Source organism: Trichomycterus rosablanca, chromosome 23 (assembly GCF_030014385.1).
Source record: "Trichomycterus rosablanca isolate fTriRos1 chromosome 23, fTriRos1.hap1, whole genome shotgun sequence".
Classification (NCBI taxonomy): Eukaryota; Metazoa; Chordata; class Actinopteri; order Siluriformes; family Trichomycteridae; genus Trichomycterus; species Trichomycterus rosablanca.
Window position 1 is genome coordinate 1121949 of NC_086010.1, and position 12105 is coordinate 1134053.

Below are 12105 nucleotides of genomic sequence, written 5' to 3' on the forward strand. Positions count from 1 at the left end.
AAGCACGGAAGCCTTTGATGTTTTAGGAGGGTAAGTGTAGGTGCAGCAGTTTTAATGACCACGAGGTGGCAGCACTGTGATGGCAAATTATTTGTTGTGAGTTTGCTGTGTGTGTGTGTTTGTGTGTGTGCGTGTGTGTGTGTGGAATCCCCCTTTTTCGGGTGCGCTATAAACAGTACTAGTAGATTTACGGTAAAAACAGACTCACGGAAGCGAAGTAACAGCAGCGCGGATAAAGTAAGTAAGAAAAGGTAAATATAAACATATTATTAACGCTATTTTATATAAAACTCGTGTATAAGTGTGTAATAAGTGGATTAAAGATGATAAAATGTGTAGGTTGGGGTAAAAAGCTGGTTGAGCTTGTTTCGGTTCTCTCTCGGCGACGCTTTTGTTTCGATTATAAACGTGTGAGTTTCTACACAAACAACCAGTTTAACTTCGTTTCTGCTGCACTGGTTATTACACATTAGATGAAAATAACCAGTTTACATGCAAAACAGCAACCAGTAGAAGTTTTCCCGTCCGCCGTTAGGTAACGTGAGAGGGGAGAGCAGGGCTGGTCGGTAGGTACGAACTTATAATGCTTTGTGTAACGTTAAATCCACAACACAACACATCACACTACAATCAGCAAACACAGGTCACTGTCAGTGCTACAAATGAGGTTTAAACATATATAGAGACAAAAGTATTGGGACACCCCTTCAAGTTTTTGAATTCACATGTTTCATCCACATATACAAATGCTGTCATCTTATAACTGAACGGGCACAAATCCCCACAGACACACTTCAAAGTCTGGTTAGAAGCCCTCTCAGAAGAGCGGCTGATCTAGCTAAAATAAGAACGATTAGAGATTGTAATGAAAGCTGAGTTAGCTATGTCAAAAGGTGCAGTGAATTATGGGTTGTAAGACTTTTATGCTTGGGAGAGTGGAAGGTAAAAGAGGAAGAGAACGGCCAGCAACAAGATAGATGAATGTTCTGGAGAAACACAATCCATATGATCACTAGGAGTTGCGGTAAAATGTGGTTATTTGAGTCACAGTAGCCTTAAACCAGTTTGGCCACCCTGTTTATCTCCCAATTTAGTCGTTTCCAATTCCCCGCTGTAAATCAGGGGTAGCTTGCATGACCCTCATTCAAGGAGAACCGGATCAGCACGTGTCCAATCTGGCGCCACTTCTCATCACCTGCCAGTGTTGGGTTCACACACAGCTGTATCACGTATGGAGAGCCGCACTAAGCTCCTTGTAACTTGCTCTCGTACTGCAGCTACTCACTAGCGTTCGTGTGGACGCCCGGCCAGGTCGGCAGCTCCGCTGAGAGAACATTCTGCAGTGATGTTTTTTCACTCCGCATCGCTGCCCAAGGAACTGCCGCACACTGGATGTTTTTCATTGCTTGATTTTGTGTAAACTACAGAGACTGTTGTGGTGGATATTCCAGATGATCAGAAGATCTGCTTTTCCTCCCTAACAGTCACACCCCACTCAAAATCACTCCCATCACTCCGACACCTCTAAATCATTTAAGTTTTGTGTAACGATAGTGAATTATTGGAACAGTTTTATTTTTATTTTTTAACGACTCTTTACGTTTTGTCTCTGTAAGATTTCGTGCAGCGATGGCCACCTCAGAACCGGTGTACAACGCCACCACAGAAGCACCACCCACGAAATCCAATAAATGGTTCATTGTACCGACGACTAACCTGGATCTAAACAGATTCTTCATCAAACTGGCGGAAGTGGTAAGTGAGCTGTTCCTTACTCTATTCGGCTGCGATTTGGGACGCGTCCGGAGTGCACTGTGTTGTGGACCGAGTTTGAGATTTGGGACGTGTACACAATGTATTGATGAAAGGAGTTTTGTGTACTACCTAGTGAACAGGGTGTGTGATTTGGGACATGTCCACAATGTATTGATGATGGGGGGGGGGGGGGGGGGGGTTGTTTGTTTGTTTGTTTGTTTATTAGGATTTTAACGTCATGTTTTACACTTTGATTACATTCATGACAGGAACGGTAGTTACTCGATACACAAGATTAGGTCACACAAGTTTATATCCAACACAGTAGTGGACAATTCAGTGACTCCAATTAACCTAACTTGCATGTCTTTGGACTGTGGGAGGAAACCAACACAGACACGGGGAGAACATGCAAACTCCACACAGAAAGACCCGGACCGTCAGTGATGGACTACCCGGGGATGGGATTTATAGACGAGCGATTTCCCTCCAGGATTTTTATTTTTAGCTGGGACACGTCTGATCTGTGGTTAGACTTTTTTTCTAGACGCTCTGTAGATTTGAGACAGTAAAGTACCGCGGTATCACATTGTCATGTGCTTTTTTTTACTTTTACATTTTCAGCATTTTATCCAAAGCGACTTACACAATGAGCAATTGAGGGTTAAGGGCCTTGCTCAGGGACCCAACAGTGGCAACTTGGTGGTGGCGGGGCTTGAACCGGCAACCTTCTGTTCACTAGTCCAGTACCTTAACCTTAGCCGGTGTGAATACAGGGCAACAAGAAGTGAAAAGTCGCTGCTGGTCTGATTGTAGGGTTACACATGCCTCGCTGTGTCTGTAGAGCGTCTGACCGCTCGAACCCGGGTCTCAGCAGTGCTGGGTCAGATCGTTAGACCATCCAAGTGCCCGCTCTGAAATTATAATCTGGGCGGAATCGATTACCTGATTTTGGAATTTTAGAAACAGCACTTGGTTTTTTTTTCCACTGTGTGTGTGTGTGTGTGTGTGTGTGTGTGTGTGTGTGTGTGTGTGTGTGTGTGTTTACTGGAAGATTGACTGGATATTTTGGTTGTGGTCAGGTGTTTTTTATTATTATGTTACACACATTATAAAAGTTCCAGGTCACAGTGAGTGTGAGTGACAAGCGTTTTGAGGATCTTCAGGTGGAACCTGCTGAGATCCTCCACAGATCAAAGATCAAAGAAGATCAAAGCACAAAAATACATTTCAGACATCAAAGACATCATGTGTAAATCCTGCTCCACTTCCTGTACGTCATCAGCTGGCAAATTCCGGCGCTGATAAATCTAAATAATGAGGCTTCTCACAAGACGTTGGAGTGCGTCTGTGGGAATTTGTGCCTGTTCAGTCAAAGGACGACTGTGTTTGTATGGATGGGCGCTATTCCTGTTCTACCTCCCCTTCCAGGCAGCTATAACAGCATCCACTCTTCAAGGTTTCAGAGTGTGTCTATGGGAATATTGAGGTCAAGCAGCGATGCTGGGAAACAAGTCCTGGCTCACGGTCGACTTTCCAGTTCATCCCAGACATCAAGGTCAGAACTCTGTGTTTTTTCGGACCTTGTTTCGTGCTTGAGGGCTTGAGAGTCAGACTGAAACAGGAAAGGTCCCTCCCTAAATCGTGTCAGCGTTCAGTCACACTTCCCCTATAAAGTTCCTGTAAAGGAGCCCGAATTAAAATGATTTCCCCTGTGACGAAGAACTTGTTCGCATTCATCTATTCATCTACATTCCTTCTATTGTGCACTACATGGCCAAAAATATGTGGACGCCCGACCGGACGCTTGTTAAACATTCTGTTTCAAAACCACGGCCACACGACCGACTCCACCCCTTCTATCAGGCTATAACAGTCCCTGCTTATACTCTGCTGTAAGACTTTCCGCAAGCCTTGGAGTGTGTCTGTGGGAATTTGTGTACAGCAGGAGCAGGGGCCGGGGTCAGGGGGGTTGGGCGCAGGCTGCTGGGGTTTTAGCAAAACAAACTAGTCAAACCAGGTCTTTAAAAATAGATCATTAAAAGTGGTGTCTACATACTTTTGTACGTTTGGTGTAGTTAGTTTTTTCTGTCCAAGGTTTTCGGACCTTCAGCCATCTGAGGACGATGTGAGATCATGTGCTGGTGATTTTGTCCACACAGTTGAAGCATCTTACTCTCTCTGTACAATCTGGTCCCACTGTGGGTTACATGATGTAACATAAAGCATCTACAAGGGCGTGCCCACGTACATGTAACCCACAGTGGGACCAGATTGTACAGAGAGTCATCTGAGCTACGTCATCTGAGCACCATTCTATAGGATTGTAACGTAACGATTCTAAATACATCAACATAACAGAAGCCCGTAAAAATACAGATCTCAGTCCTGACCTCGAACCCACAGCTGTACACGCACAGTCTTCACTGGTTTACCCACAACAATGGTCAGGTGATTATGAAAGCACCTTATTCAAATAGATGCGGGGTGTGTCGGTGTGTGTCGGTGTGTGTGTGTGTAAATAACCAGTAAACCCCCGGAGCTTTACTCCCGCCTCTCCTGTTCCAGGATTAATTCCAGGTAAGATTGCAGGTACTTCCCGATCACGTGGTTTCTGATGGTTGGACTGGTCGTGTGACTTTCAGCAGCGAGTGTGTGAATATCCTCGTCACGCTTACACACACGACGCCGCTAACTGAGAATCAGTAAAACGAAGCATCTCTGAGTGTAAAAAAATAAGGATTTGATTCTTAATTCATTAACTTTTGTATTTATTTACACGTACGTTGAGAGCGGATCATGAGCCGGGTGAGATGAAGCTCCTGCTGGCAGCTTTCACAAGATTCTGGAGTGTATCTGATGACACTGTGCTCGTCGGCGGTGCAGACAGTCTGTCGGGTGGGAAAAACTGGGCGGGGTCTTTGAGGCAGTGTAGGGACCCTGGTTAGTAGGCCCACGCGTCGGAGGGAGGGCGTGTCGGAGAGTATATACCCTCCTCATACGCCATCAGGGTCTCCAGTAGAGGAAGAGGAACTGGCTATGGCTAAACTGGGAGAATAAATGCAGAAAATAAAATAAATACTTTGATGTTTTTGTACTGGATGTTTGTGGTTGTGTTTAACTCAGTCTGACGTTATTACAGGGTGCATTTGACCGTCTGTGGGCGGCGAGGTTCGCCCGCCTCTCTGCCCGCGGCTCTCTGCCCGTGTTTTATTTACACTGGTGTGTTTTTTTATAAACGTTGGCGCCGGTGGTTATTCCAGACGAGCGTAACTCAGAGCTCCTTCGTTTAAACCACATACTGGAACCCGGTGATGTACCAGTATGGTGGTAGAGGTGGGCGTAGGCTCACTGGCGCTGGCACTTTGCCCGCTTCCCGTTGGTCAGAGCCGTACAGGCGTCCTAAAGCCACGCCGGGTTCTGTTCAGTCGTTCATACTGTCACAGATGAGGGGAAACGAGCCGGGCTGGTTTGTTTACGCTTCCTTTCACTCAAACATGATCTTCACAGCTCACAAACAAAAACATGGCAGACGTTCTCGCTCAAAGCACAACCTGCTGCTGCAGTCCCACCCCAAAATTCTACCCCGCGCACCCTTAGGAGTCCTTTAATCCTTATTTGGGGCCGAGCAGTGATGCTACTTATCCTCACCATGTCCTATTTCCCCTCTCAATTTAGTCATATCCAATTCCCCAATAGTATTTCACCTGTACTGCTGCAGACTTTCACTCCTGACCAAAGAGGGTCGTGACTAACACACGCCCCCTCCGACACGTGTGCAGTATCGACCGCTTCATTTCACCTGATTCAGGTGGGTTCATATGGAGATCCGTATCGTGCACGGAGAGTCTCACTGATCTCCGTTATCCCCCTTCTCTGTGCAGCACCATCGATCAGCCAGCAGAGGGCTTCAAAACGCTGTGAAAAGCCCTCCAAGAGGAGTGGACACTGTTATAGCTGCAATGGGCCTGGTGTCCACATACTTTCGGTCGTGTGTCTCTGTTTAAACGGTCTCTTGTGTTTTCAGCTCTTGTCCTTCGTGGCGTTCGTCCTGGAGGAACTGGTGAACGACTGCACTTCCTGCGGGCCGCTCTACTTCTTCGAGTTCGTCAGCTGTACGGCGTTCCTCTTCACCCTCCTCCTCCTCATCCTCCTCGCCACCAGCCTGCACCAGAGGGTCAGCATCGACTGCTGGCCCACGCTGGTAAGACCAACAGTTTTCCTCCCGATTTAGTCGTATCCAGTTCCCCAATAATAGTTGACCTTCGGGACTAACCCACGCCTCTCCAACATGTGCAGCACCGACCGCTTCTTTTCACCTGTACCGGTCGGGTTCATATGGAGATCCGTATCGTGCACGCACTGATCTCCATTATCCCCCGTCTCTGTGCATTGCCTTCGATCGGCCATCAGAGGGCGTAATCGCAGCAGTTTCTTACTCCCCTGGACTAGCCAATCGCCAGTGATAACCAGTTCTTGTGTGTTTCACCGCTGCGCCACCTGAGCCCCGAAATTGGAATTTGTGCCAAAAACCTCAGTCTGAACAGCCGGATACAAATTCACTCACACACACACACACACACACACACAAACCTACACTGTTACCATAGCAACCCTCTAACCGCTGCTGGCCGCAAAGCGGATTCTAACATCAGAACTACGTTTTTCAGACGCCCTTATTGTCACATATGCAAATACGTTGATGTAATTAGGACCAAAATATTAGGACCACCCCCCCAAAAATCTTCCTGCCCCGTGATGGATTGGCGTCCTGTCCGGGGGGCCTTACTGTATGGTTCCTGAGCCGATCCTGACCAGGATACAGCGCTGGTAAAACGTGAAAGTGAAGCGCCCAGGATATTCTGCTAGCACACCAGTGCTGAGATTCTGAACTCCTCGGTTCAAAACTCGCCGTTGCCACCGGTAAGCTGGGTGCCATCTAGCGGGCATAATTGGCAGTGCCTGCAGCAGATATGGTTCTGCTAGGGTGGGATGACCGGACTATGTGGCCGGGGTCTTCAAATGCTGTGTAAGGACCCTGATTAGCAGATAGAGGTGCCTGTGCAGAATGCATGGGTGAAAAGGGTTCCTAAGGGCTGCACATGGGTTGGAGGAGGCGTGAGCAGCAATATATCCACCTCGACAGCAATCATGGATCCACCAGCAGAGGGAGACAAACTGACTACGATAAATTGGAAGAAAAATGAAGAAAAAATAAAAATAAAATAGAAAAACATGCTGATGATGATGCTCTTTACCTCCTGCAGGATTTTGGATACACCGCCCTGATCGCGGTTTTCTTCTTCATCGCCTCCATCTCATTTGCATCGAATAACAACCATTTGAGTTTGGAACAGACCACAGTGGTAAGTTCTTCATCTCTTCACCTTCGTTGTTGCTCTAACTCTTACATGTAATCACCCGAGAGCCCGAACGCTAATCCCTGACGCTCTGTTTACCTCCCGCAGGCTTTCGGCTTCCTGGCCTCAATCGCATTCCTGGTGGACGTCATCTACTTCTTCATGAAGAACGGCGTGCCGTGTTTAAAGAGCGGGAGGGATCAGGTGGGCGGCGCGGCGGGCCCGGTGCCGGAGAGCGAGAAGCTGAACTCCAACCGGACCAACGGGACGGACTGAACGTGAGACGACCGTGTGAATCCGCTTCAGACTGTCGAACGTTTCATTTAACCAGCGTTTAAACAAACACCTTTTATACAGCGGCTGTGACAGGAAACGCCATCATGCTAAAATATCTGAGTTATTTTTACCTTTAAACAGGAACCGCACGCTCGTCTGTGTTTATACTCTGTAGCCAAAAGTATTCGGACACCCGATCGTGATCTATAAGCAGTTGTGATCTATTCAGCTAGAACAGCAGACTCATTAGACTTTAAAGTACGTCTGTGTGTGGGAATTTGTGCCCGTTCGACTGGGTGCTGATCGATCAATTGGTGTTCCGGTTCATCCCAGAGCTGATGAGTTGGTTTAAGGTCACTGGAGGTCATTTAGACAAGTCATGTCCTGACAAGTAAGGGCCTTCCCTAAACTGTTGCTGCAAAAGTTTCCTTTATATGATCGATATGATTTATTACACCTGTTAGCAGCTGCTGTGGCTGAAATTCACGTGAATTCAGAAAATTTTAAGGCGTGTCCCAATACTTTTGTCTCTGTAGCGATCGGATCATGTCTGATTGATTTTATATTTTATATTTAATCACGTCTTCGGTGCCTTTATTGTTTTTAATCAGCTATAAAATGTTTGTAATGTTTAATCAGCACCTTATAGTGGAGGGTCGTGTGGAAGGGTGTGGGTTTGCGCCCCACCTGTGCCTGTGGAGGAGTGTGTGTGGTTGGGAGGCAGCGTGAAACGAAGTGTGTGAGTGTTTTTTATATTATATACGTTGAACAGGACCACATAATGTAGTTTTATATCCGCACACGTGCCGCGTTTTTGCGTTTCGATTCGAGCGAGGGCGAGGACGACCCCACCCCGTTACCATGGAAACCATTTTATTATAGTAATAAATGTGAACTGTGAATAACAATGAACAGAAAACATCGAACCAATCAGCACAAGACTTTAATGTGTGTCTGTGTGTGGGAATTTGTGCCCGTTCAGTGAAAACATGTCTTGATAAGAAAGTGCCTTACCTAAATTGTTGATTGTTTGTGAATGCGCTGGTGCTGCGCGCCGGATCTCGAAGCAGGAATGCCGCTCGTTATCCTCCGTATAAGGATCACATGACGGATCATTTTTGTAAATTTAGTAAGAACTTGAAATAATCTTTTAGTTTGCGATTGTTGTTTGTACGTTTTTATATATAAAAGAGTGATCATGATTATCAAACGATTACTAGACGCGGCCTCACGACCCAGTCATCAAAAACAATTACAACCAGCTCAGATTTCTACTTAAAATGATTGGTTTCGATGCCATAACAGCTCATTTTTCATTGTTAAATAAGAGTAAATGTTTTAAATAATCTTAAAAGAGACACAAAAATGCTAAATTACTACAAAATATGATGCTACACCAATCAGAAATCTGAAATATTTAAATAACGAGGAGAGATGACTTGTACACCTCGCCACCACGTCTGACTCTACGTTCACGATTTTTCAAGTGACCAAACTTATGATTAAAATCAAGAAATCCGTTAGATCAAAGATCAAAGCCCTGATCAAAGCTGCTGAACTTTGATTGATGGCTGCATTGTTTCATTTATGTGATGTTCCTGACTCCGCCCACTTTGCCCCCCTGCCGTGCTCGTGTCACTGGTTTCTGAGTCCCACCAAAATCCCAAAAGCACCAGTTTCATATCAGTGGGTTGATCAGGTGGTGAAATCAGTAGCGTGTTTACTGTAGGAGTGAATTAGAGATTTTTCTTTTATACTTACAGGATTTAAATGATATAAATCGACACCAAGAAAATTCCGCTTTCCAAGTACCATCATTATTTCCAACACTAAATGTAATATCATAGAGGCCTTTCCAGTTCAGCTATAATATAAAATAATGAATATAATAATAAAGCACAACACAGTCCGCTGAGAACGTCAATCCTTCATTGTAAACACTTGTGCTCTGTTCACCGTCACTCTTGATCACCAGTTTTCAAGTTCAAGTGGCTTTATTGTACATTTACATTCTCAGCATTTAGCAGACAAGTACAGTTACAGTATACATTTTGAGCAATTGAGGGTTAAGGGCCTTGCTCAAGGGCCCAACAGCAGCAACCTGGCAGTGGTGGGGCTTGAACCAGCAACCCTCTAATCACTGGTCCAGTACCTTAACCACTAGGCTACAGTTGGCCCCTATTGTTCAGTTGTGTCCTATTGTATTGTACAAGTACATATCGAAACAAAACATGGAATTTAACCATTTGCTGAATTCAGCAGAAGCTTTTATCTAAAGCGATTTACAAACTTGACTTACAGTCTCCAGCAGTGGGGCTTTAGTCAGGAACCTTCTGATTACTAGTCCAGTATACAACCACTGAGCTACACAAGTGCAAACAACACAATACACACACAGTGCAGATAAATAAACAGTACAATAAATAAATACATACAAGATACATTCCGAATCTAAAGAAACTGAGAGGGACGGGACCAAAGATGAGTGTAGTGTTGTAGTGTTCATGTTACTGAGGTAAAAAACATTCTGATATACAGTTAGCAGTGTAAAGTTTATATAGGAGCAGATATCTTAAAGAATAATGTGTTAAAATGTAAGTGAGAAAGTCACTCAGTGTTTGTGTGTATTAGAGTCAGAGTTTCTGCTAAGGTGGAAATATTGTCCTCCTCATCCTCTCTGTTTCTAATCGTCCCTGTTTGATCCGTGATTATTAGATTTCAGAGCCATTTAAGCTCCCTGAGCAATGACATTTTTTCTCGTTAATCCCCTCGTGTACCAGCAGAGGGAGACAGAGCACCACTGTACAGTAATGTGAGAACCACTGATGTTATATAAGAATAATAATTAAAAACTAAAGTTTAGTTGTTCGGGTTTAAGAATCTCTGAGTGTGTCTGAGATCAGATCAGGTTCATGAGCGCTCAGGGGGGTGAGGGTGAGTTTCAAATCAGCACTTTCACTCGGTAGGTCCGCAGCTCTGCTCTCAAAACCAATCGAGAAATTAAATGAGAATGAATGTGAATGTATGTGAGTTCAGCTGGTGGTACTCGGGCATCCTGGAGGGCAAAAAAATATAGAACTGAAACACAGCAATAACATTTAATAACGTTAAAGAAACATACATGAATCAATAACATTCAATAATAACATTTAATAATCAACAACGTTCCATAAATTTTATAATCGATAACATTTAATAATCAATAACAGTCAATAACATTTATTAATCAGTAACATTTTGCAATATTTAATAATCTATAACACTCAATCAATAACATGTAATGACATTTAATAATAACATTCAGTAATATTCAATAATATTTGATAAGCAATAATATTTAATAACATTTATTACCATTCAATACTATTTAATCACATTAAATATCAGGTCTTTTTACTGCTTTAAAAATATGCAAAGCAATAAAAGCAAAAAGCAAAAATATCTACGACTCAAAACTGTATTTTAATAAAATCTTTTGAATAATGTAAATTAATAACTTTTAAAGTATTAAATTCTTCATATCATTTTGCTTGGAGCTTTAATCCAGATCTTTCTGATTAATTTTGTCTGATTAATTTTATTCTTTAATCTTTTTAGTCTTAATTAAAGTCTTAATGTTTCCCTCATCAGCTCTAATATTCGGGTGCATTTCGTTCTTATTTAATATTTTTAGTATTCTTACTTCTCTGTAAAATCACACTTTGGTGTAGATGGTTATTTGTGATAATGAAGACCCCACCCCCCCAATACCCCCCACCCCACACCCTCACACACCCGTCACCCCCAGATCACACTGGGTCTCATGTGTGAAGTCTTTCCTTCACGTCCATCTGCTTACAAATAAATTCACACGTTTATGTGCTTGTGTTATGTTCGTATAGCTTTGTGTGTGTGTGTGTGTGTGTGTGTGTGTGTGTGTGTGTGTGTGTATGTGTATGTATGTATGTATGTATGTATGTATGTATGTATGTATGTGTGTGTGTGAAAGATGTTTTTATATAAAAGTAACACAACACTCCAAATCCACTCACCAAAAATACTCTGACTTTTAATATTATTTAGTCATTGTCTTATTGTCAGACCCGTGTGTGTCAGACCTGTATTAGACCCGTGTGTGTTAGACCTGTATGTGTGTGTTAGACTTGTGTGTCAGACCTGTATTAGACCTTGTCTATTAGACCCTTGTGTGTGTGTGTGTCAGACTTTTATGTTAGACCCTTGTGTGTGTGTGTGTGTGTGTGTGTGTCAGACTTGTATGTTAGACCCGTGTGTGTTAGACCCGTGTGTGTGTGTTAGACCCGTGTGTTAAATCTGTGGATTATGAATTTTCTGTATTTGTAATATTTTTGCATCTGACAATCTTGTAATAAAATCTGTGACTGCACATAAACCTCAGTTCTTGTGTGTTATTTTAAACACACACACACACACACACACACACACACACACACACACACACACACACATGCCTGTACATCCATACACCAGGACGTCACCAGCAGCTCCGCCACCTTCTGCACGGTGTGAGACGTATCGTCCTCCAGTCCCGTGGTCCACATGATGTACAGTGACCTATACAGTGATGTAGAGTCAGTGATGTAGTCAGTAGTGTGCAGTGATGTACAGTGATATACAGTTATGTACAGTGACGTAGTGATATACAGTGATATACAGTACAGTGATGTAGAGTCAGTAATGTGCAGTGATGTACAGT

The 12105-nt window shown here is 43.8% G+C and overlaps 1 protein-coding gene across 2 annotated transcripts; it reads left to right on the top strand.

Moving 5' to 3' along the window:
- The first annotated feature begins 202 nt into the window (after positions 1–202).
- Positions 203–11781, top strand: cmtm6 (CKLF-like MARVEL transmembrane domain containing 6). 2 transcript variants are annotated; one of them, XM_062985745.1, is made up of 5 exons: positions 203–251; positions 1617–1755; positions 5783–5959; positions 7023–7121; positions 7224–11781. In XM_062985745.1, exons 2-5 carry the CDS (start codon positions 1630–1632, stop codon positions 7389–7391), a joined length of 570 nt encoding a protein of 189 aa, XP_062841815.1. In that variant the 5' UTR covers positions 203–251; positions 1617–1629; the 3' UTR covers positions 7392–11781. The 2 variants fall into 2 exon arrangements, with proteins under 2 accessions (XP_062841815.1, XP_062841816.1); XM_062985746.1 differs by having other exon boundaries at positions 214–237.
- The last annotated feature ends 324 nt before the right edge of the window (positions 11782–12105 follow it).